Below are 25,576 nucleotides of genomic sequence, written 5' to 3'. Positions count from 1 at the left end.
CTCACGCTTGTAATCCCAGCACTTTGGGAGGCTGAGGCGGGCGGATCACGAGGTCAGGAGTTCGAGACCACGGTGAAACCCCGTCTCTACTAAAAAATACAAAAAATTAGCCGGGCGTGGTGGCGGGAGCCTGTAGTCCCAGCTACTCGGAGAGGCTGAGGCAGGAGAATGGCGTGAACCCGGGAGGCGGAGCTTGCAGTGAGCCGAGATTGTGCCACTGCACTCCAGCCTGGGCGACAGAGCGAGACTCCATCTCAAAAATAAATAAATAAATAAAAATATTTATTACAAGTTGAAATGGTAATATTTTGGATATATTGGGTTAAATATATTAATTATATCTCTTTCTTTTCACTTTTTAAAATCTGGCCACTGGAAAACGGAAAGTTTGATGTGTGGCCACCTTATATTCCTGTTAGAGAGCACGGGTCTAGAAGGTCTGGAATGTCTAGAAGGTCTGGAATGTCTAGAAGGTTGAATGTCATTGTGTGACAATAGGGTCATTTAGTCCTTTAATTTGCTCTTTGAAACAAACACCTTTTACATTGTCTTTCTTTTTTTTTTTTTTTTTTTTATTTTTGAGATGGAGTCTCACTCTGTCGCCCAGGCTGGAGTGCAGTGGTGCGATCTTGGCTCACTGCAACCTCTGCCACCCGGTTTCAAGCCATTCTCCTGCCTCAGCCTCCCGAGTATGTTACAGGCACCTGCCACTGTGCCTGGCTAATTTCATATTTTTAGTAGAGACGGGGTTTCGCTATGTTGGCCAGGTTGGTTTTGAACTCCTGACCTCAGGTGATCCACCCTCCTCGGCCTCCCAAAGTGTTGGGATTACAGGTGTGAGCCACCGCGTCCGGCCAAAATAAATTTTAAATATACCATCCATTTCAATTGCCACAATGTAATTTAAGTAAAACATTACAAAAATAAAGTTCTAGTTGTTGATTTGACCTCCCCACTAATATGCGATAATATATATATTTGCATCTGCCAGAAAGTAGAGCTGGAAAAATGCACATCAAATTTTTAACAGTGTTCATCTCCGAAGGATGATTTTTTTTTTTTTTCTGAGATGGAGTCTTGCTCTGTTGCCCAGGCTGGAGTGCAGTGGCAAGATCTCAGCTCACTGCAACCTCCACCTCCTGGGTTCAGGCTATTCTCCTGCCTCAGCCTCCCGAGTAGCTGGGACTACAGGCGTGCGCCACCATGCTGGGCTAATTTTTGTATTTTTAGTAGAGACAGCATTTCACCATGCTGGCCAGGCTGGTTTCAAACTCCTGACCTCATGATCCACCCGCCTTGGCCTCTCAAAAAGTGCTGGGATTACAGGTGTGAGCCGCCGCACTCAGTCCCCAAAAATTTCTTTTAGTTTTAATTTTTAATTGTATTTATTTATTTGAGATGGCATCTCTGTAGTCTAAGCTGGAGTGCAATGGCATGATCTCGGCTCACTGCAACCTTTGCCTCCCTGGCTCAAGTGATTCTCATGCCTCAGCCTCCCAAGTAGCTGGACTATAGACGTGTGCCACCATGCCTGGCTAATTTTTTGTATTTTAGTGGAGAGGGGGTTTCATCATGTTACCCAGGGTGGTCTCAGACTCCTGAGCTCAGGTGATGCGCCCACCTTGGCCTCCCAAAGGGCTGGGATTACAGGTGTGAGCCACCATAGCTGGCCTTAATTTTTTATTTTTTGTAGAGACAAAGTCTTATCATGTTGTCTAGGCTGATCTCAAACTCCTGGGCTCAAGCAATCCGTCCACCATGACCTCCCAAAGTGCTGGGATTACAGGCATGAGCCACACACTGGGCCATATTTGATAATTTTTAAACCATAAAGATTTACTTTATTTGAAGATGTTAAGGACATGTAAAACTTGACAGGTCATTAAAATTATTTTAAAACCACAATATTTCACTTGTTCCAAGTATTAATGTTATTTCTCTCTTATTTACAAATGGAAAGGTTATATAGAACATACTCTAAGAATTATACGGACAGATATGCATCACAAATAATTTAAATAGGTACGTGGATACTAAATCCTCAGTGTAGGTAAGGAATTACACTTGTGACTTTTAGACTCACTGTAATAAGCTTATTTGCATACTTATTACATTGAAATATGTGCAAAGCCTTTTTCTAAAGTTTTCATAATTTTTTTAATATAAATATATTTTGCTGATCTTCTCTGTATTGTTCCAATTTTAGTACATGTGCTGCTGAAATGAGCACAAGTTTTCATTATTAAATGGGTTTTATTTAATCATCATGTCAACTCATGTAGTTATTCTCATCAACTTTTATACATGAGGAAGGTGGGCACAGAGGGATTGTCTTTTAAAAAGGGTCACACATTAAGTGGAAGAACTAGGAGTTGAACGAAGGCAGCTAGACTTCAAATCAAGCTGTTAACCACAACATGCTCTGGCATACACAGAAATACTGTAGAATTTACTGAATAGGCTGGTCACGATGTCTCTCAGTGTAATCTCAGTGTAATCCCAGCACTGTGGGCGGCTGAGGCACTCCTCACTTAGGTCAGGAGTTCAAGACCAGCCTGGCCAACATGGTGAAACCCTGTCTCTACAAAAATAGAAAAATTAGCTGGGCATGGTGATAAATGCCCGTAGTCCCAGCTACTCAGGAGGCTGAAGCAGGAGAATCTCTTGAACCCAGGAGGCGGAGGTTGTAGTAAGCTGAGATTGTGCCACTGCACTCCAGCCTGGGGGACAGAGTGAAACTCTGTCTCAAAAAAAAAATTTACAGAATAATGACTCACTACTTTCAAATAATGTTCATATCACCTCTTTATAGTGGTGAAATAGGTTAAAACATTTATTCTTAAGGTATTTTTAGTTATGAAAGATAGTGGGACAGGGGTGTGGGAGATAAAAGGACAGAGTAGATGCAGGAACACAGATGCCTCACAGGTACAGGTAGCAGTAGTATCTGGTCCCTCTAGTCAAAGATTTTGCTTGTTTTTAATTTGTGCTCACATAATGGTTGGAATTAAATATGGACACTTATTCCAGATATTTGACTAATATGAAGGGGAACTTAGCTTTTGGCTTGTAAAGGACATTCATATTTATTGAGTACATATGGTGTTCAGTCACGTGGGCACCTTCAGTGGTAAGAACAGGAAGGGAAAAGCAAAAAACACAGGTGAAACAAAAGATGAAAGTGCCAGTCAGTTCTCTTTACAACAGATGGACTACAGGTTTGAGAAATCTGGTATCTCTTCATAGATTTCAATTATTAAAGTTAAAAAAATGAATAAATGTGAATCCAAATTCCTTATTCCCTTCATGCTCTCCTTCACGACCTAGTCCTGTGGATGGAATATGCAGATGGTATTTGATTTTGTGTGCTTAAATATTTACGTGACTCCTTTTGTACCAGTGAAAGGAACTCTCAGTGAAGATACTATCAGAGTGTTTCTGCATCAGATTGCTGCTGCCATGCGAATTCTGCACAGCAAAGGAATCATCCACAGAGATCTCAAACCACAGAACATCTTGCTGTCCTATGCCAGTCGCAGAAAATCAAGCATCAGTGGTATTCGCATCAAAATAGGTAAATGACCATGTATTGTGTCATGGAAAGGACATTTTTGAAACTATTTTTAGACAACTTTAGCTTTGTTGAATGATGGATTTTTTTTTTTTTTTTTGAGATGGAGTCTCACTCTGTTGCTCAGGCTGGAGTGTAGTGGCACAATCTTGGCTCACTGCAACCTACGCCTCCGGGGTTCAAGCGATTCTCCTGCTTCAGCCTCCTGAGTAGCTGGGATTACAGGCATGCACCACTATGCCCAGCTAAATTTTATATTCTTAGTAGAGACAGGGTTTCACCATGTTGGCCAGGCTGGTCTTGAACTCCTGACCTCGGGTGATCTGCCCACTTCAACCTCTGAAAGTACTGGGATTACAGGTGTGAGCCTCCACACCTGGCCAAATGATGGATTTTATTGATGCAATTTGATATTTTTATTGAGATCATGGAGTTCTGTTAGATAGGTGAATCCTTTACATTATTGACAGTTTCTGCTAAGTCTCAGGCAGTGCTGACAGGCCCACATCAGGAGCTCTAAATATGAATACCTGCGTCTCTCGAGAGGAAAATTGATGTGGTGTGGTTACTGGCAGCAAATTAATAACCCTGATTCTTTTTTTTTGAGATGGAGTCTCACTCTGTCACACAGGCTGAAGTGCTGTGGCACGATCTAGGCTCACTACAACCTCTGCCTCCCAGGTTCAAGAGATTGTCCTGCCTCAGCCTCCCAAGTAGCTGGGATGCGCAAGTAGCTGGCATGTGCCACCACACCCAGCTAATTTTTTTTGTATTTTTTTTTAGTAGAGACAGGGTTTCACCATGTTGGCCAGGCTGGTCTTGGACTCCTGACCTCAGGTGATCCGCCCACCTCAGCCTCCCAAAGTGCTGGGATTATAGGTGTGAGCCACCACGCCTGGCCGTAACCCTGATTCTTTACAGTTCCTAGGCTTTTGACATAGGGGTCTCAGAGACCATCTAGTTTAGCCCTTGGCAGTTTTTTTTAGTAGTACCTCAGAATTATTTGAAACAATAAAAACGTAATTGTTCACATTCTCCATCTGGTATTGATATTTAGTGAAAACTGTATTAATGAGCTACTTATTAGAATTAGCATTTTCACTTGCAAAGTTTCGTGCACCTTGGTTACAAATCTGGCAGAGCAGTGAGTTGTACAGTTGACGATTACTACTATTTTTAGCTTGTTGAAATCAAGGTAGGTACTTTTTTCTTTGGTGGACAGTCTTATTCAATAAGCTGTTTATTTTTCACAGTCCTTTGTGCCTTCTTGTGTCTTGAAGAATCATATGATATATGTTAGGTATGAGCGAAGATATAATTTGCTTTTCTACTTTCTGTTTTGTGAAATAGCGGATTTTGGTTTTGCTCGTTACCTACATAGTAACATGATGGCTGCAACACTGTGTGGATCCCCGATGTACATGGTGAGTGAGTCTTTGCATCCTTGTGTGTTTAAAGCATGGCTCCATAAGCATTGGAATTTAAATATAATGCTTGCTTCCAAATAAGATGTGATTTTACATATAGTCCAAGTTGTTATTACTAATGTTAATTATATTACTAATAATGCTATAATACAGACATCTTTTGCCTTAGCATAGTGGACTATAAAAGTAAGTCATTTTTGCCCATTTGTTTTTATTTTTTAAAAAAGATTAGTTATGAGACAAATCTATTAAGTTGAAAATAAAAATTAATCAAGGGTAGTCATGCCGTACATAATGTATAATATTAGGAGTGCTTTAAAAAACACCTTCTAGGAGCACTTCTTCAGCTGTAGGATGTGCTCATCTTTTGCATGTTAACTCTCTTGACAGGATCCCTATGTTATAGATGTTTTTTCCATTAGCCTCACACAGCTGAACTATCTCAGCTTTCCCCTTTATCCTCTCAAATAGATGTCATCATGTATTATAGGGTTAGGCTATGAAACTTCTAAAGTAATGTGCAGTATTAAGTCTGGAAATACCTTACTTCTAGAGCTTCAGAATTATGTGAAATAATTGTACCTGTTTCAGTTCTAAATTTAAAATGTATTTATATTAAATTCAAAATTTCTCTAAACTAAAATCAACTTTGAACTAGTAATCAAATTTCAAAAAAATTTTTATTAGATTTATACTGCTTATATATAATAAATTTTATAATTTTATATGAATTTTAAAATTACTTTGTACTTCTTGAGTAGAAAATTAGTTTAGCCTTGAGGTTAGAGTGCTTTGGCTGATTATTAAAGGATATTGACTTAATAAGAAATTTACTAGGGAAAATAAAAAAAAATGTTATGCCTGAGCTGGGTGTAGTGATGCGTGCCTTTAGTCCCAGCTACTTGGGAGGCTGAGGCAGGAGGACTTCTGAAGCCCAGGAGTTCATGGCCAGCCTGTGAACACAGCAAGACCCCATTTCCACAAAGAATTAAAGTTAAAAGGAAATGTTACCTCTGAGAAATAAAACTATCTTTAAGTATATTTTCCGTTTCTGTTTAATATTTGTCCTGATTAATGGTTTATTTAAAACGCAAAATTTGATGAGAGGTGGGAAAATACCTGTAACAAAGCAGCAGAGAAATGGTTTTGCTCTTAGGACAATTTTTAGTATTGTGTGGGGTTTTGCATCATAGTTTTTCTATTACTATAAAAGTATTCAGATTACAAAAAACATAGGGAATAATATAGCAAACACCTATGTACCCACCATCCATATTTCACAAAGTTAACATTTTGCCATGTTTGTCTTGATCTTGTTTTTGAAAGAAATAAAATAGGCTGGGCATGGTGGCTCATGCCTGTAATCCCAGCACTTTGGGAGGCCAAGGTGGGAGGATCACGAGGTCAGGAGTTCGAGACCAGCCTGGCCAACATGTTGAAACCCCGTCTCTACTAAAAATATAAAAAATTAACTGGGCATGGTTGCAGGTGCATGTAATCCTAGCTACTCAGGAGGCTGAGACAGGAGAGTCGCTTGAACCCAGGAGGTGGAGGTTGCAGTGAGCCGAGATCACGCCACTGCACTCCAGCCTGGGTGACACAGTGAGACTCATTCTCAAAAAAAAAGAAAAGAAAAATATTTTGGAGACAGCTCAAGTTCCTTTTGTACCTCTCCCTGATTCCATTTCCTCCTCTGCTCCTCTCACACACCTGAGGGAACCTCTGTCCTGTGGTATGTATTTTATATACCATGTCCTATGGTGTGTATTTTTCTTTATTATTTCGGCCCTCTCACTGTACTTCATGTGTCCATTATAATCAGTTGAAACATTTGTTTCTATAACTTGCCTCTTTTCATGCAACATTGATTTTGAGATTTACTAGTAAATCTCAATATATAATATGTTGTAAGTTCATTGCCTTATTATTTGATTAGAGAACTATCATAGGGTATTGTTTTATTCTGGTAGTTTGTTAGGAGTGTCACCTTTACCAGTTAGTTAATATGTGCATATTAATTATGTAAATAACGTACTGCATGCCCCTTAAATTTCTCTGTTTCCAGGCTCCTGAGGTTATTATGTCTCAACATTATGATGCTAAGGCTGACTTGTGGAGCATAGGAACAGTGATATACCAATGCCTAGTTGGAAAACCACCTTTTCAGGTACGCTGACTTTTTTCTTATGTCCTCAGTTTTGGGATCTTGTCATTTTATAGTTGCGTTTGATTTGTAAAATGAAGAATACTTTGAAAGCAGTGTTTTTGGCTCCTCTGTGACTTACTTTGATTCTGTTATAGGCAAAAACTGCTTTAGTGAGTCAGAATGTCTTTTGGTTTTCCCCTTTTATCTGCCTGCCCTTTGTAGTTGGACTGGGCATGAAGTCTGTTGTATGTTGGGTTCGGGGCTAACAGCCTGGTGGGAAATGGGTGTGAATGGTGACACCAGAGCTTCCTGGTTAGCCTGGTTTTGGGATCCTGGAATCCACATGAGGGCTGGGGCTGGTCTGGGGAGATCTCTGGAAACCATCTCTAGCTCTCTATTCCAGACACTGCTAGGTGAGAGGGAGGTAATTATATACACTTTATGGAAATTATTATGGGTCTGTCTTCTCCTCCTCTCCCCCAACATCCTGCCAAAAAGTGACCCTGTAGAGTATAATCAAGATGATTTCTCTTGAGTTCATATTGCCGTGTTATAATTTCTTATGTTACAAAGAAGATCTTTGAATTTGAAAACTGGAACAAAGTGAAAATATTTGCCCAAGATAGTATTAAGAAAATTAGTGACGGCTGGGCGCGGTGGCTCACGCCTGTAATCCCAGCACTTTGGGAGGCCGAGGCAGGCAGATCACCTGAGATCAGGACTTCGAGACCAGCCTGACCAACATGGAGAAACCCCGTCTCTACTAAACATACAAAATTAGCCGGGCGTGGTGGCACATGCCTGTAATCCCAGCTACTAGGGAGGCTGAGGCAGGAGAATTGCTTGAACCTGGGAGGCGGAGGTTGCAGTGAGCCGAGATCGCGCCATTGCACTCCAGCCTGGGCAACAAGAGCGAAACTCCCTCTCAAAAAAAAAGAAAAAAGAAAATTAGTGACACAGCCAGGTTAAACACTTTTCATTTCTTAGTCTAGTTTGCATGTAGAGGAGGCTTCACTAATTCATCAGCTGTTGTTATCAGCTATTTGTTGCTGTGGAGAGACTGAATAGTAGCAGTATACATAGTTCTTTTCTTTGAATTCCTTTAGGGTTCTAAGGTAAAGTACACCTGAATTTTACCCAACAATAATGTACCTATTGGGCAGGCCATGTAACCTTCAGAATAGTGGTCCTTAATCTATTCTAAGTTTCAGGCTTCTCTCAGAGTCTGACCTCAGAAAAGGTACATTATACTCAGATGTACAGAATTTTCACACAGTGTCATAGGTTTTATGAGTTCCTAATGACCAGTTATGGGTCCTTCAGCAATCCGTGGCTTTCAAGTTGAGAATCTATGTTCTGTAGCAAGAATATGAGCATCATCTCTCTTTCCTTTCCTCCTCCCTCGTACTTTCCCTCCTTTCCTCTCAGTCCCTTCCTTGAAACTCCCACTCCCTCAATCCCTTAAAAAAAAGCATATGAGTGTCAATCATATGATTTGAAAGTTTTGCCCCCGTTGTTTAGGAAATTAAACCTTTTTTTTTTTTTTAATAGGCCAATAGTCCTCAAGACTTAAGGATGTTTTATGAAAAAAACAGGAGCTTAATGCCTAGGTATGTGTTTAGATTACACTGGGTTTTACTATTTGTGAATACAGTGTTGTTTATTTGAACTGTTCATGTTTTATGTATTCTCATTTTTTAATTCTTTTTCAGTTGATAATGTGAAAGCATTTGTTACAACAAATTAGAAAATTGCTGGCACATCATAGGTGTCTGTGTAGTGCTGTACTCTTTTCTTTCTTTTTTAAAATCCAAATTTAAAAGAAAAAGATACGGAAGTTACAGTGTTCCTTGTGGGGAGGGTAATGTGGACAGAATAGATACGTGTAAAGTAGGAAGTGAATTCCCCCCAGCTTTGCTCTCTTTCGGGGTAACAAGAGGTTGCTGTGTCTCTTTCTTCATAGTTTTTTGGGCATTCTTTATACGTGTTTGAGTGCTTGTTTTCCTTTTTTTTTTTTCCTCTTGAACTTGTATCTTGAGATGAGTGCTTGTTTATGTATGTATTTATACACATGCATAGTTTAAGACAAATTACATCATATTTTGTAAGTTGTTTGCGGCGTCGTTTTGTTTTTTACTTTGTAGCACATCACAGATGATGCTCCGCAGCAGGATGTGGAGGGCCACTGTATGCTTTTTTTTTTTTTTTTTTTTTGAGACAGAGTCTTGTTCTGTCGCCCAGGCTGGAGTGCAGTGGCACGATCTCGGCTCACTGCAGCCTCCCCCTCCCGAGTTCAAGCGATTCTGCTGCTTCAGCCTTCCTAGTAGCGGGGACTGTAGGCACCCACCACCACGCCCAGCTAATTTTTGTATTTTTTTTTTTTTTTAGTGGACACGGAGTTTCACCATGTTGGCCAGGCTGGTCTTGAACTCCTGACCTCAAGTGATCCTCCCGCCTCATCCTCCCAAAGTGCTGGGATTACAGGCACGAGCCACCATACCTGGCCAACTGTATGCTTTTTTTTGTTTGTTTTTTTAATGATTAATAGACTAGGCAGGAGTACATATAGTCATCATTGACAGACTTAATATGAGAGGTTAAATGTTTGATCCAATTTTCCTTCACGGATAAGTTTTTCTTTTCTATCCATGTCAGTTTTGAAAACATAATGCCAGAAGAAGAGGGGCCCAAATCCACATAGAGCGCCCAAGAGTGAGTTTTTAGGAGTGGGTCTGAAATTAGGATAGACATTTGCTGATCTTGCATAGGTCCAACGAATCAAGGCAGGATCTTCGATGAGCCCTCTGCTGTTGGGGTTGTTGTACTGAAGCAGGTACTCTCGTTTCAGCCGGGCTCTTCTGGCCAGCTGCTCGACTTGTGCCCGTTGGGTTTCCAGAGATATGTCGTATTCGGCTGGGTTGAGATGTCAGGGGCAGAGTGGCCAGGCGCGATGGAGTATACTTTGGGAATGACATCTTGGTGACCCAGGGCTCAACTGCACCTGCCACTGTATGCTTTTAAATGCCACAGAGAGTCCCATAGATGCACATTATTTTATTTAATCAGATCCCTGTTTTCATTTTTTGGTTACTGCAAACAGGCTCTAGTGAAGTGTGTGTGTGTGTGTGTGTGTATGTATGTGTGTGTACACCTTTGTGTATGTGTGCATTTTGTTAGGGTGGACTCCTAGAAATGGAATTGTCGGACCAAAAGATACACTTTCCAAATAGGCTGTCCCAGTGAATACAGCGAGATAGAAGACTGCTCCTTTTCCCTCATTTTTACCAACACGGAATGTTAGTGGATTTGATGCCGCACAAATGCATGAGGACCAGTTAGCTATTAATTTAATTTGCATTATTCTCTTTATTAGTGAGTTTGGTTCCTTTGTATTTGTTTAATATCTTTTTCTTTTTTTTTTTTTTTTGAGACGGAGTCTTGTTCTGTTGCCAGGCTGGAGTGCAATGGCACGATCTTGGCTCACTGCAACGTCCACCTCCCAGTTTCAAGCCATTCTCCTGCCTCAGCCTCCCAGGTAGTTAGGACTACAGGCAGGCTACCACACCCGGCCAATTTTTGTATTTTTAGTGGAGACGGGATTTCACCATGTTGTTCAGGCTGGTCTTGAACTTCTGACCTCAAGTGATCCACCCGCCTTGGCCTCCCAAAGTGCTGAGATTACACATGTGAGACACCGTGCCCAGCCTGTTTAATATCTTTTTGTAATTCTTATTCTGTGAATTGTGTACTGCTATTACTTAACTCATTTTCCTATTGCTTGTTGTTTTCATATTGGATATTAGGAAGTTGTATTAGTTCTCACTTGTATTTAAGTGCTGCCCTTTTCCAGACAGAAATGGAGGTGGCTATTTTGTAATAGAGAACATTATAGCAACTATTAGTGCAAGATTGAAGCTATGCTAAAACTCAACATTGGGCTTTTGAGGTGCCTTACTCCTGCAGATACTCAAAACAACAGCAAGCACAATACAGGAATCTTCTCAACTTGATGCCGTTTCTCAAAGGCAATTTAGTGCTTTTTTTTCCTTTTTTTTTTTTTGAGATGGAGTCTCACTCTGTCGCCCAGCCTGGAGTACCATGACATGATCTCGGCTCACTGCAAGCTCCACCTCCCGGGTCCATGCCATTCTCCTGCCTCAGCCTCCTAAGTAGCTGGGACTACAGGCGCCCGCCACCATGCCCAGCTAATTTTTTTTTTTTTCTATTTTTAGTAGAGATGGGGTTTCATCGTGTTAGTCAGGATGGTCTCGATCTCCTGACCTCATGATCTGCCTGTCTCGGCCTCCCAAAGTGCTGGGATTACAGGTGTGAGCCACAGCACCTGGCTTTTTTTCCTTCTTTAGATGACTCTTACATGGTCTTCTTGGTATAAATGTATCGGTATTTGTGAAACCGCATATACGTTTTAGTTTACTATATGGAAGGCAAAAGTTAATGTTTATATATATAAACTTATCACTCAGGTGGTTGTGTTTTTCCTTTCCCCCAGTATTCCCAGAGAAACATCACCTTATTTGGCCAATCTCCTTTTGGGTTTGCTTCAGAGAAACCAAAAAGATAGAATGGACTTTGGTAAGAAATAGTTTTAACTTTTGCATGTTTTCTAATTTTATTGTTATATATGCTGAAAGATTTAAAAAATAGAGATTTCAGAAAATTAAAGTCAGTTTCACTTTTCTTTTGGTTTATTTCCTTCACTAGTTTCGTAAATATTTATTGAGTGCTTATTACTATGTTCTAGGTATGGGAGATAGAGTAATAAAATCACTCTGCTCATGTAACATATATTCTAGTGGTAGAGAGAGACAATAAACAAATTAAAAACCATAATTACATATTATATTAGAAGTTGCTAAGTATTATGGGAATAAAGAAGTGGGGGTAGGGGTGGGGGTGGGGATTGAAATTTTAAATAAGGTAGTCAGTGAAGACCTTACTGAGAAAGTGACATTTGAAAAAAGACTTGACATGAAATGAGAATGAGCCATGTGGATATCTGTGGGAAGAGCTTTTTAAGCAGAGTGAACAGCCAATATAAATGCTCAGGGCTGGGAGCATGCCTGTAAGCTTGAGGAACAACTAGAAGGCCAGTTGAAGACTTGGGCTTTTCCACAAAATGTGATGGGAGTCATTTAGAGGGTTTTGAGTGGAAGAAAAGTGATGTGACTAATGTTTTTAAAAAGGATCAAGCTGGCTGCCGCTTGAGAATAGACTGTGGATATAAGGGGAAGAGCAGAAGCCAGGAGACTAATCAGGAGACTCTTGTCGTTACCCAGGTGAGAGATGAGTGTAGCTTTGACTAGGGTAATAGTAGTGGAGGTGGTAAGAAGTCTTTCTGGTGGTAGAGGCAACAGCATTCACTGATGGATTGAATATGAGGGTGTGAGAGAGAAGACTCAAGGATGACTCCAAGGTTTTTGGTCTGAGCAGCTGAAAGGATGTTGTGAGTTACAGTGAAGGGAAAGACTATATGGATAGAGCGGGCTATGGGGACAAGATGAGGAGTTTCTGTTGGACATGTTAAATTTAAGATAACCATTGGATATCTAAGTGTCGATGTCAGAAGTGCACTTGAATTTCAGAAAAGTCTAGACTGGGGACAGATTGGGGAGTTGTCAGCCTGGATTTATTTATTTATTTATTTATTATTTATTTATTTATTTATTTATTTTTTGAGGCAGGGTTTTACTCTGTCACCCAGGCTGGAGTGTAATGGTACGATAATGGCTCACTGCAGCCTTGACTTCCCCAGGCTCAGGTGATCCTCCCACCTCAGCCTCCCCAGTACCTGGGACTACAGATGTACACCACCACCTCTGGCTAATTTTTGTATTCTTTTGTAGAGACAGGGTTTCGTCATGTTGCCCAGGCTGGTCTCAAACTCCGGGGTTCAAGTGGTCTACTGACCTTGGCCTGCCAAAATGCTGAGATTACAAATGTGAGCCACAGTGCCCAGCAATATTTATTAAATAGATTATTTTCTTTCTTTTTTTCCTTTATTTGAGAAAAGGCCTCACTCTGTTACCCAGGCTGGACCGGAATGCAGTGGTGTGATCATAGCTCACTGCATCCTTGAACTCCTGGGTGCAAGTGATTCTCCCGCCTCAGCTTCCTTAGTAGCTGGGACTACAAGCCTGCACCACCACAGTTGGCTAATTTTTTGTTTTGTTTTATTTTGTTTTGTTTTTGAGAGGGAGTCTCGCTCTGTCGCCCAGGCTGGAGTGCAGTGGCGCAATCTTGGCTCACTGCAACATCCGCCTCCCGGGTTCAGGGAATTCTCCTGCCTCAGCCTCCTGAGTAGCTGGGATTACAGGAGCCCACCACCACGCCCAGCTAATTTTTTATATTTTTAGTAGAGACAGGGTTTCACCATCTTGTCCAGGCTGGTCTTGAACTCCTGACCTTGTGATCCGCCCACCTCAGTCTCCCAAAGTGCTGGGATTACAGACATGAGCCACCATGCCCAGCCTGTTTTGTTTTGTTTTTTTCGAGATGAAGTTTTGCTCTTGTTGCCCAGGCTGGAGTGTAGTGGCGTGATCTCGGCTCACTGCAACTTCCATCTCCCAGGTTCAAGCTATTCTCCTGCCTCAGCCTCCCAAGTAGCTGGGATTACAAGTGCCCGTCACCATGCCTGGCTAATTTTTTTTGCTTGTTTGTATTTTTGAGACGGAGTCTTGCTCTGTCACCCAGGCTGGAGTGCAGTGGCGCAATGTCAGCTCACTACAACCTCCGTCTCCTGGGTTCAAGCGATTCTCCTGCCTTAGCCTTCTGAGTAGCTGGGATTACAGGCACATGCCACTATGCCCGGCTAATTTTTGTATTTTTAGTAGAGATGGGGTTTCACCATGTCAGTCAGGCTGATCTTGAACTCCTGGCCTCATGATCCACCTGCCTTGGTCTCCCAAAGTGGTGGGATTACAGGCGTGAGCCACCACGCTCAGCCTAATTTTTGTATTTTTTTTTTTTTTTTTTAGTAGAGATGGGTTTTTGCCATGTTGGTCAGGCTTATCTCGAACTCCTGGCCTCAGGTGATCCACCTGCCTTGGCCTCCCAAAGTGCTGAGATTACAGGCATGAGCCACCGGGCGCGGCCCAGTCGGCTAATTTTTTTACCCTTTTGTAGGGATAGGGTCTCAAAAAATTGCCAGGGCTGTTCTCGAACTCCTGGCTTCAAGAAATCTTCTTGCCTTAGCCTCCCAAAGTGCTGGGATTACAGGTATGAGCCATTGTTCCTAGTCAAAATAGATTATTTTCTAGTGTGCCATTTAAATTCTTTCATTGAGTGTTCTGGCTTTTTTGTACTATTTATTATTTTTTTAAATGATTGCTCTAGGGATTACAGTATGCATCTTTTTTTTTTTTTTTTTTTTGAGACAGAGTCTCGCTGTTGCCCAGGTTGGAGTGCAGTGGCATGATCTCCGCTCACTGCAGGCTCTGCCTCCCGGGGTTCACGCCATTCTCCTGCCTCAGCCTCCCAAGTAGCTGGGACTACAGGCGCCCGCCACCACGCCTGGCTAATTTTTTGCATTTTTAGTGGAGACGGGGTTTCACCATGTTAGCTAGGGTGGTCTCGATCTCCTGACCTCGTGATCCGCCCGCCTCGGCCTCCCAAAGTGCTGGGATTACAGGCGTGAGCCACCGCGCCCGGCCTACAGTATGCATCTTAATTTATCACAGTCTACTTTATATAGATACTAGTTGAGGCCGGGTGTGGTGGCTCAGACCTGTAATCCCAGCACTTTGGGAGGCTGAGGTGGGCAGATCACGAGGTCAGGAGACCAAGACCATCCTGGGTAACACAGTGAAATCCTGTCTCTACTAAAAATACCAAAAAAACTAGCTGGGCATGTTGGCGGGCGCCTGTAGTCCCAGCTACTCGAGAGGCTGAGGCAGGAGAATGGCGTGAACCCAGGAGGCGGAGCTTGCAGTGAGCCAAGATCACACCACTGCAGTCCTCCAGCCTGGGCGATAGAGCAAGACTCTATCTCCAAAAAAAAAAAAAAAAACTAGTTGAATTCCATTAAAATATAGAAGCTTTGTTCCCTTAATATGGCTCCATTCGCTCTTCCCTTTGTGCTGTTATTGTCTCATATTATGTCTATGTTGTAATCTCAACAGTGCAGTGTTAACGATTGCTTTATGCAGTCTTATCTCTTTTTAAGAAGTGAGGAGAAGAAAGGTGAAAAACATGTATAGCGTCTTTTTGTGTGTTTCTCTTTTTTTTTTTTTTTTCTGAGACAGAGTCTCACTCTGCACCCAGGCCTAAGTACAGTGGTACAAACAAGCCTCACTGCAGCCTTGACCTCCTGGGCTCAAGTGATCCTCCTGCCTGAAACTTCTATATAGCTGGGATGACAAGTGCACACCACCATGCCCAGCTAATTTTTAAATTTTTTGTAGAGAGGTTTTTGCCATGTTGCCCAGGCTGGTCGCCAACTCCTGAGTTCAAGCAAACATCCTGCCTCGGCCTCCCAGAGTGCTGGGATTACAGGTGTGAGCCATCATGCCCAGCCTTAGAGTACTATTTTAGCCCATACAGTTATCGTTTCTGACACTCTTCATTTATTCTTATGGACTCAAGTTACTGTTTGGTGTCATTTTTTTTTCTTTTTGTATTTTTTTTATCTCTTTTTTGTTTGATGTCATTTTTTTAGCTCTAATATAATTCCATTCCTTTCCTCCTCTTTTGTGTTGTCATATATATTAATCTTTGTATGTTACAAAGCCCAATAGTACAATTTTATAATTATTTTATACAGTTGTCCTTTAAATTGGCTAAGAGAAAAATACATAATGTACTGTCTTCCATAATTATCTACATAATTACCAATGCTCTTTATACAAATTCTCAGAATCTTCATTTATCTGAGAATGTCATTATTTCCTTTTATTTCCCTTCACTTTGGAAAGGTGTTTTTTTGGTAGATACTGAATTCTTGGTTGTTAGGATTTTCTCCAGCCAGTACTTTGACTATGTCATCTTACTGCTTTCTGGCCTCCATTGTTTCTGATGAGAAGTCACCTGTTAATCTTACTAGGTTTCCCTAGTAGGTGATGAGTCATTTTTCTTTTAGTGCTTTTGAGATTTTTCTCTGTCTTTGATTTTCAACAGTTTTAACTGTGATGTGTCTAGATGTGTATCTCTGTATTTATCCTGCTTGGAGTTTATTGATCTTTTTGGATATATAAATAAATATTTTTCACCAAATTTGGGGAGTTGTCAACCATCATTTCTTAAAATATTCATTCTGTCCCTTTCTCTTTATCTTCTCTGAGACTCCCATTGTTTGCACTTAATGGTCTATGCTTGCGCCAGGCGCAGTGGCTCACGCCTATAATCCTAGCACTTTGGGAGGCCGAGGCAGGCGGATCATGAGGTTGGGAGATCGAGACCATCCTGGCTAACACAGTGAAAACCTGTCTCTACTAAAAAATATAAAAAATTAGCCGGGCGTGGTGGCAGGCGCCTGTAGTCCCAGCTACTCGGGAGGCTGAGGCAGGACAATGGCATGAACCTGGGAGGCGGAGGTTGCAGTGAGCTGAGATCAGGCCACTGCACTCCAGCCTGGGCAACAGAGCCAGACCCCATCTCAAAAAAAAAAAATGATCTATGCTTGATGATGTTCCACAGCTGAGTCTGTTCATTTTTCCATATTGTTTTTTCCTTTGAGTTTTTCAGATTGGAAATATCTATTAATCTGTTCTCAAGCTTGCTGATTGTTTTATTCAGTTATTGTGATTTTAACTCCAGATTTTCTGTTTGGTTCTTTTTTATAATTTCTGTCTTTTTCTTGATATTCTCTATTTGATGAGTCACTGTCTCCTGCCTCAGCCTCCTGCATAGCTGGGACTACAGGCACTCACCACCATGCCCAGCTAATTTTTTGTATTTTTAATAGAGTCGGGGTTTCACCATGTGGGCCAGGCTGGTCTCGAACTCCTGGGCTCACGTGATCCACCCACCTCGGCCTCCTAAAGTGCTGGGATTACAAGCATGAGCCACTGTGCCCAGCTGGCTTTCTCTACTTTTAAAAATGGGTGACAGAGCGAGACTCTGTCTCAAAAAAAAAAAAAAAAATTTGTTTATAATAACTGCTTTAAAGTCTTTGCTAAGTCCAACATTTGGCCCCCTCATGACAGTTTCTATTGACTGCTTCGTTCCCCTGTGTATGGGCCATACTTCTTTGTTACTTTGCATGCCTTGTGGTTTTTTGTCGAAAATCAAACATTTTGTTCAATACAGATAACAACTTTAGATTTGAACCCTCTGCCTCTCCCAGTTGGGGGTTGTTCTGTTTTTTTTTGTTTTTTGTTTTTTGTTTTTTTCCTTTGAGACAAAGTCTTACTGTGTCGCCCAGGCTGGAGTGCAATGGCATGATCTCAGCTCACTGCAAGCTCCGCCTCCCGAGTTCAAACAATTCTCCTGCCTCAGCCTCCCTAGTAGCTGGGATTACAGGTGCACACCAGTATGCCTGGAGAATTTTTGTATTTTTAGTAGAGACAGGGTTTCACCATGTTGGCCAGGCTAGTCACGAACTCCTGATCTTAAGTGATCCACCTGCCTCGGCCTCCCAAAGTGCTAGGATTATAGGCATGAGCCACGATGCCTGGTCAGATTGTTCTATTTGTTTAGTAACTTGCCTGGATGAAATCTGTGGAATATTGTTTTCCTTGCAGTTTTTGAACATTGATTTATCTCCAGAATTGTTTTTGTATTTTTTTCAGTTAAAAAAATTATAAAGCCCAGTTTCCTAGGGGTCACCCCGTGTCTACAATTTTTTAGTGGTCAGCCAGTTATTGGTCAAAGGTGGTGCTTTGAGACGGTAAGTTACCATCCTTTGTCCATAGATCTGTGTGTGGCTTGGGGAATGCACTAGAAGTTCAAGCGCAGCTGGGCATGGTGGCTCACATCTGTAATCCCAGTGCTTTGGGAGGCTGAGATGGGCAGATCAGTTGAACTCAGGCGTTTGAGACCAGCCTGGGCAACATGGTGAAACCCTTCTACTAAAAATACAAAAATTAGCTGGTGTTGTGGTGTGGGCCTGTAGTCCCAGCTACTCAGGAGGCTGAGCTGGGAGGATTGCTTGAGCCCTGGAGGTCAAGGCTACAGTGAGCTGTGATCATGCCAGTGCACCCAGCCTGGGTGACAGAGTGAGACCCTGTCTAAAAAGAAAAAAAAAGAAAATGTTTCATTTATCTTGACTCCAATCTTTATTATTTCTTTCCTTCTACTAGTTTTGGGCTTAGTTTGCTGTTTTTCTAAAAAGTTCCATAAGCATGAAGTTAGCTTATTGATTAGATGTTTCTTTTTCTTTTTTTTTTTGAGACAGAGTTTTGCTCTGTCACCAAGGCTGGAGTGCAGTGGCGCCGTCTTGGCTCACTGCGACCTCCATCCAGCTCCTGGGTTCAGGCGATACTCCTGCTTCAGCCTCCAGAGTAGCTGGGACTACAGGCTCAAGTCACCACGCCTGGCTATTTTGTATTTTTAGTAGAGACAGGGTTTCATCATGTTGGCCAGGCTGGTCTCAAACTCCTGATCTCAGGTGATCCACTTGCCTCGGCCTCCCAAAATACTGGGATTACAAGTGTGAGCCACCATGCCTGGCCTATTTCTTCTTTTTTTTGAGACAGAGTCTTGCTCTGTTGCCCAGGCTGGAGTGCAGTGGCACAATCTTGACTCACTACAACCCCCGCCTCCTGGGCTAAAGTGATTCTTCTGCCTCAGCCTCCCGAGCAGCTGGGATGACAGGTGCCCGCCACCATGCCCAGCTAATTTTTTTTGTATTTTTAGTAGAGACGGGGTTTCACCATGTTGGCCAGGCTGGTCTTGAACCCCCAACCTCAAGTAATCTGCCTGCCTTGGCCTCCCAAAGTGTTGGGATTATAGGCGTGGGGCATGGCACCTGGCCTTATTTCTTCTTTCTTTTTTTTTTTTTTTTTTGAGACGGAGTCTCGCTCTGTCGCCCAGGCTGGAGTGCAGTGGCGCAATCTCGGCTCACTGCAAGCTCCGCCTCCCGGGTTCACGCCATTCTCCTGCCTCAGCCTCTCTGAGTAGCTGGGACTACAGGCGCCCGCCACCACGCCCGGCTAATTTTTTGTATTTTTAGTAGAGACGGGGTTTCATCGTGGTCTCCATCTCCTGACCTCGTGATCCGCCCGCCTCGGCCTCCCAAAGTGCTGGGATTACAAGCGTGAGCCACTGCGCCCGGCCAGTATTTCTTCTTTTTTAAAGGAGGTGTTTACAGGTATATTTTTCCCTCTTACTACTGCTTTTGCTACATCCCATAAGTTTTAGTATGTTGTGTTTTCATTTTCATTTGTCTCAAGATATTTTCTAATTTTCCTTTATGACTTAGACTCAGTGGTTGCTTAAGAGTTGGTATCCTTTGGCTCTGTGTCCCACCCAGATCTCATCTTGAATTGTAATCTCCATGTGTCTGGGGAAGGGCTTGGTGGGAGGTGAGTGAATGGGGAGGGGCTTGGTGGGAGGTGAGTGAATCATGGGGGCGGATTTCCTCCATGCTGTTCTCGTGACAGTGAGTTCTCACAAGATCTGATGGTCTGAAAGTGTGGTACATCCCCCTCCTGCTCTGCAATGGTGAGACATGCTTGCTTCCCCTTCGCCTTCTGCCGTGATTATAAGTTTTTTGAAACCTCCCCAGCCATGGAGAACTAAATTAAACCTCTTTTCTTCATAAAATGGCCAGTCTCAGGTAGTTTTTTGTTTTGTTTTGTTTTATTTTGTTTTTTAGGGACGGAGTCTTGCTGTGTTACCCAGGCTGGAGTGCAGTGGAGCAATCTTGGCTCACTGCAACCTCCACTTCCGGGGTTCAAGCGATTCTCCTGTCTCAGGCTCCTGAGTAGCTGGAATTACAGCTGCATGCCACCACGCCTGGCTAATTTTTGTATTTTTGGTAGAGACGGGGTTTCACCATGTTGGCCAGCTGGTCTTGAACTTCTGTTCTCAAGCGATCAGCCTGCCTCTGGCTCCCAAAGTGCTGGGATTACAGGCATGAGCCACTGTGCCCGGCCTCAAGTAGTTCTTCATAGCGTGTGAAAACAGAGTAATACAAGAGTGTTTTGTTTAATTTCCACATATTGTGGATTTTCCCGTTATTTCCTCTGTTAATTGATTTCTAGTTTCTGTTTGTTTGTTTTTTTAAACAGAATCTCAAAAGGACAGGCATGAACCACTGTGCCCGGCCCTTGATTTCCACTTTTATTCCATTGTGATTGGAAAAGATAATCAATCACCATGATTACAGTCTTTTAAAATTTATGGGCCAGGCATGGTGGCTCATATCTGTAACCTTAGTGCTTTGAGAGGCTGAGGAAGGAAGACTGCATGAGGCCAGGAGTTTGAGATTAGCCAGGGCAACATAGTGAGAACCTGTCTCTACAAAAAATATTAAAAATTAGCTGGGTGTGGTGGTGTGCACCTTTAGTTCCAGCTTCTTGGAAGGCTGAGGTAAGAGGGATTACTTCAGCCCAGGAGTTTGATGCTGCAGTGAGCTAATTGCACCACTGCATTCCAGCCTGAAAAACAGAGCACGACATTGTCTCTGATTTAAAAAAAAAAAAATTATTAAGACTTGTTTTGTGGCCTAAGGTGTGGTCTGTTTTTGAGAATGTCCCATGTGTACTTGAGAAAAATATGTGCTCTGCTCTTGGAGACTAGGGTACTCTGTGTATGTCTGTTAGGTCCAGTTAGTTTATAGCACTGTTCAGTGCCTCCGTTTCCTTACTGATGCTGTATCTGGTTATCCTATCCATTACTGAAGGTGGGATATTGAAGTCTCCAACTATTATTGTACAAATCTCTTTCTCACTTCAGTTGTCAATGTTTGCTTCATGTATTTTGGGGCTCTGATGTTTATAAATCTTAAATTTTCTTGGTTAATTAACCCTTCTATCATTATTTAATGTCTTTTTTTTTTTTTTGAGATGGAGTCTCACTCTGTCGCCCAGGCTGGAGTGCAGTGGCGCAATCTCAACTTACTGCAACAACCTCCGCCTCCCAGGTTCAAGCGATTCTCCTGCCTCAGCCTCCCAAGTAGCTGGGACTACAGGTGCCTGCCACCTCGCCCAGCTAATTTTTGTATTTTTAGTAGAGGCGGGGTTTCACCATGTTGGTCAGGCTGGTCTTGAACTCCTAACCTTGCAATCCGCCCTCCTCAGCCTCCTGAAGTGCTGGGATTACAGGCGTGAGCTACCACGCCCAGCACCCCCCCCCCCCTTTTTTTTTTTCCTTGAGACAGGGTCTCATTCTGTCACCTAGTCTGGAGCGTGGTGGTGCAGTCTCGGCTCACTGCAACCTCTGCCTCCTGGGCTCAAGTGATCCTCTCACTCTGCCCCCCAAGTAGCTGGGACTACAGGTACAAAGCTACCACACCTGGCTAATTTTTGTATTTTTTGTGGAGACAGGGTTTCACCATTTTTTCCAGGCTGATCTGGAACTCTTGAGCTCAAACGATCCACCCACCTCGGGCCTCCCAAAGTGCTAGGATTACAGGCTTAAGCCACTGTACTTGGCCTTATTTAATGTACTTTCCGTCTTTTATAACAGTTTTCAATTCAAATTCTATTTTGTCTGATAGTCAACTTTGCCCTTCTCTTTTGCTTAGTATTTGTCTGGAATAGCTTTTTCCGTCATTTTGCTTTCAATATATTTGTGTCTTTAGATTTAAAGTAAGTCTCTTTTTTTCTTTTTTTTTTTTTTTTTTTTGAGATGTAGTCTTACACTTTCACCCAGGCTGGAGTGCAGTGGCACAATCTCAGCTCACTGCAACTTCCGTGTCCCGAGTTCAGGCGATCCTCTCACTTCAGCTGGGACCACAGATGTGCAGCACCATGCCTAGCTAATTTTTTTGTATTTTTGGTTTCACTGTGTTGCCCAGGCTGGTCTTGAATTCCTAAGAGATCCGCCTGGGATTAGAGGCGTGAGCCACCTCACATGGCCTAAAGGGACTCTGTTCTGTTTACAGATTATAGCTGGATTATTTCCTTTTAATCTACTTTGCCAGTCTCTGCCTAAGGAGATCTATTTACATTTAAAGTAATTACTGATGAGGAAAGATTTTCACCATTTCACTATTTTTATGTCTTACAGCTTTTTTGTCCCACGTTTCTCCCATTACTGCTCTCTTTTGTGTTGTTTGATTTTTATAGTAATGTGTTTTGATTCTCTTCTCATTTCCTTTTGTGTATATTTTTCCTTGTGGTTACCTGGGGATTACATATAACATCTAAAGTTATTGAATTCATATTAACTTTAGTTGCATACAAAAACTCTACTTCTGTATTGCTCTATCCCCCCTTTATGTTGATATCACAAATTATATCTTTATAGTAATTTTAATGCATTTGTCTTTTAAACTCTGTAGCAAGTGAAAAAGTGAAGTTACAAACTAAAATTACAGTACTATTGGATTTTAAATTGCCAGTGCATTTATCTTTTCCGGAGATCTTTATGTCTTCATGTGGCTTTTTACTGTCTAGCTCTTTTCATTTCAACCTGAAGTACTCTCTTTAGCATTTCTTATAGGGGAGGTCTTGTGGTAATGAATTCCCTCAGCTTTTGTTTTTCTGGGAATATCTTAATTTCTTCCTGAGTTTTGAAGGACAGTTTTGTGGAATATAGAATTCTCAGTTAACTTTTTTTTTCTTTCAGCACTTTAGATAATATCCCACTGCCTTCTGGCCTCAAGATTTCTGATGGGAAATTGGCTGATATTCTTATTAAGGATCCCTGTATATTACAAGTTGCTTCTCTCTTGCTGTTTCCAAGACTCTCTCTGTCTTTTGAAAGTTTGATTCTGTAACTGTGTGGGTCTCATCAGTTTATCTTAGAGTTTTTGGAAGTTGCCTTTTTTTTTTGAGACAGAGTTTCGCCCTTGCCTAGGCTGGAGCTCAATGACAGGTTCTCGGCTCACCGCAACCTCCACCTCCCGGGTTCAAGCGATTCCCCTGCCTCAGCCTCCTGAGTAGCTGGGATTACAGGCATGTGCCAGTATGCCTGATCATTTTGTATTTCTAGTAGAGATGGGGTTTCTCCATGTTGGTCAGGCTGGTCTGAAACTCCCGACCTCAGGTGATCCGCCCACCTCTGCCTCCCAAAGTGCTGGGATTATAGGCGTGAGCCACCACGCCCGGTCCAACCTAATTCTTATCTTAGGTAAAAACAGCAATACTTGAAAATGTCAGACCAGAGAAATCATTAAGACATGTTTAATGAAAATACTTAGCAAATTTTTTTTTCCTTTTTGTTTTTAAATTATTATTATTATACTTTAAGTTTTAGGGTACATGTGCACAATGTGCAGGTTTGTTACATATGTATCCATGTGCCATGTTGGTGTGCTGCACCCATTAACTCCTCATTGGTCCCTCCCCCCACCGCAATACTTAGCAAATTAACCCTGATCTTGTAGTTTTTAGGGAAAAAAGTGTTCGACTTTTCCTGTAGTAATAGTTGTAATACTAACAGAGATTTGTGGAAATATACTCCAGGATTTTGGTTTGCTAATGTATAGTATAATATGGAAATCCACATTGGTATTTAAGTAAGATGGACTGGAATTTGAATTCTAGTCCCTCACCTTAGTACCTCTTTGATATTGGACAAGAAACATGGCCTTCGTGTGCTTTTAATTTTCTTACCCATGATAGGAGAACATACTTCCTCAGATAAGGTTTGTGAAGCACCCAGTTCATTGTCTTAGTGAATGTTGAATACTCAGTAGAGGATAGCTATAATTGTTTCCATGTCGGGGAAAAGATGAAATGGTTTGAATACCTATTTTCTTAACGTTTTGTAAAGTTGGACTAAAATTAAGTTCATGTAGTTGGAAATATTTATACCTATTAGGGAGAAGTTAAGCTGAGAGTTGCTCTGAAGCACGAGAATTATGGTCAATAGTAAAACAACTATTAAGGATAATGGTTTTAAAATTATTGAATGTATTGTTTTTATAGTTTCTTTTTTTTGTTTTTGTTTTTTTTTTGAGATGGAGTCTCGCTCTGTCGCCCAGGCTGGAGTGCAGTGGCACGATCTCGGCTCACTGCAAGCTCTGCTTCCTGGGTTCACACCATTCTCCTGCCCCAGCCTCCCGAGTAGCTGGGACTACAGGCGGCCACCACCATGCCCAGCTAATTTTTTGTATTTTTAGTAGAGACTGGGTTTCACCGTGTTAGCTAAGATGGTCTCAATCTCCTGACCTTAGGTGATCTGCCTGCCTCAGCCTCCCAAAGTGCTGGGCTACAGGCGTGAGCCACCACACCCGGCCAGTTTTTTCTCTTTTTAATGTGAAATCAGCATCAGGAATACTTCTAGGGGCGAAGGATAGTTTGTTGTATAAATCAGCTGCCTCAGTTTCCTCTTAGGACAATTTAACAGCTGTAGTTCACATGGGTGCTTAACAAGGGCCTGGTGATCACAGTTCTCCAGTGGGGCTGTCCACTAGAGAGTGGCATATGTTAGAGAACATATCTGTGTAAGTAGCATCAGAGTATGTTGTGCTGGTGATAGATGTTTTGAGAATTCATAATTATTTAAAATTTGTTATTGATTCATTATTTTATATGATTTTAAAAATAGTTATAGAGGATTTATAAAAAATACGCTTTTACATTTAAAGGAAATGGAGCCTATATAAAGAAGTTAAATTCTGATCTCAAAGACATTATGTTGAATACATTGAGAAAAAATAACCTGGTTGATATTTTAGTCAATGTCTCTTTAAAGGTTGCATTCTCATTTCTTGTTACAGAAGCATTTTTTAGCCATCCTTTTCTTGAACAAGTTCCAGTAAAAAAATGTGAGTATCCATTTTTTGTATTTTCACTTAAAGAATGAATGCAAGCTTTAGGAAAAATTAACGATTTTTACTACAAAATTAATCTTTTATTGTGACTCTTAAAATTTCATTGAATTAATTAATTAATTAATTTATTTATTTATTTTTTGAGACGGAGTTTCACTTTTGTTGCCCAGGCTGGAGTGCAGTGGCGCGATCTCAGCTCACAACAACCTCTGCCTCCCGGGTTCAAGCCATTCTCCTGCCTCAGCCTCTGGAGTAGCTGGGATTACAGGCATGTGCCACCACGCAAACGGAGTCTTGCTCTGTCACTCAGGCTGGAGTGCAGTGGTGCAACCTCTGCTTCCTGGTTTCAAGTGATTCTCCTGCCTCAGCCTCCCAAGTAGCTGGGATTACAGGCGGGCACCACCACACCTGGCTAATTTTTGTATTTTTAGTAGAGAAGAGGTTTCACCATGTTGGTCAGGCTGGTCTCAAATTCCTGACCTCAAGTGATCCTCCCGCCTCAGCCTCCCAAAGTGTTGGGATTATAGGAGTGAGCCTCTGCACCTGGCCTGATTTTCTTAGATACCTACGATTGTGTTTATTTAATAACT

At 41.9% G+C, this 25,576-nt stretch overlaps 1 protein-coding gene and 1 pseudogene across 2 annotated transcripts in view; one reads left to right on the top strand and one right to left on the bottom strand.

Moving 5' to 3' along the window:
• Positions 1 to 25,576, top strand: part of ULK2 (unc-51 like autophagy activating kinase 2) — a 105,728-nt gene that overhangs the window by 23,490 nt on the left and 56,662 nt on the right. For both annotated transcript variants that reach the window (XR_004033273.1, XM_030827287.1), the window contains exons 6-11: positions 3,401 to 3,574; positions 4,922 to 4,995; positions 7,064 to 7,165; positions 8,696 to 8,754; positions 11,655 to 11,737; positions 24,933 to 24,980. Coding sequence is in view for 1 of the 2 variants with exons in the window: in XM_030827287.1 (XP_030683147.1) it covers positions 3,401 to 3,574; positions 4,922 to 4,995; positions 7,064 to 7,165; positions 8,696 to 8,754; positions 11,655 to 11,737; positions 24,933 to 24,980 (540 nt within the window). In the remaining variant the exon portion in view is untranslated. The remainder of the gene's footprint in view (positions 1 to 3,400; positions 3,575 to 4,921; positions 4,996 to 7,063; positions 7,166 to 8,695; positions 8,755 to 11,654; positions 11,738 to 24,932; positions 24,981 to 25,576) is intronic.
• Positions 9,726 to 10,214, bottom strand: LOC100595484 (annotated as a pseudogene).

The sequence above is a fragment of the Nomascus leucogenys genome, chromosome 14 (assembly GCF_006542625.1).
Source record: "Nomascus leucogenys isolate Asia chromosome 14, Asia_NLE_v1, whole genome shotgun sequence".
In the NCBI taxonomy this organism is placed as follows: Eukaryota; Metazoa; Chordata; class Mammalia; order Primates; family Hylobatidae; genus Nomascus; species Nomascus leucogenys.
The sequence above is the reverse complement of the archived record's forward strand: the minus strand, read 5'-3'. Positions and strand labels throughout refer to the sequence as shown.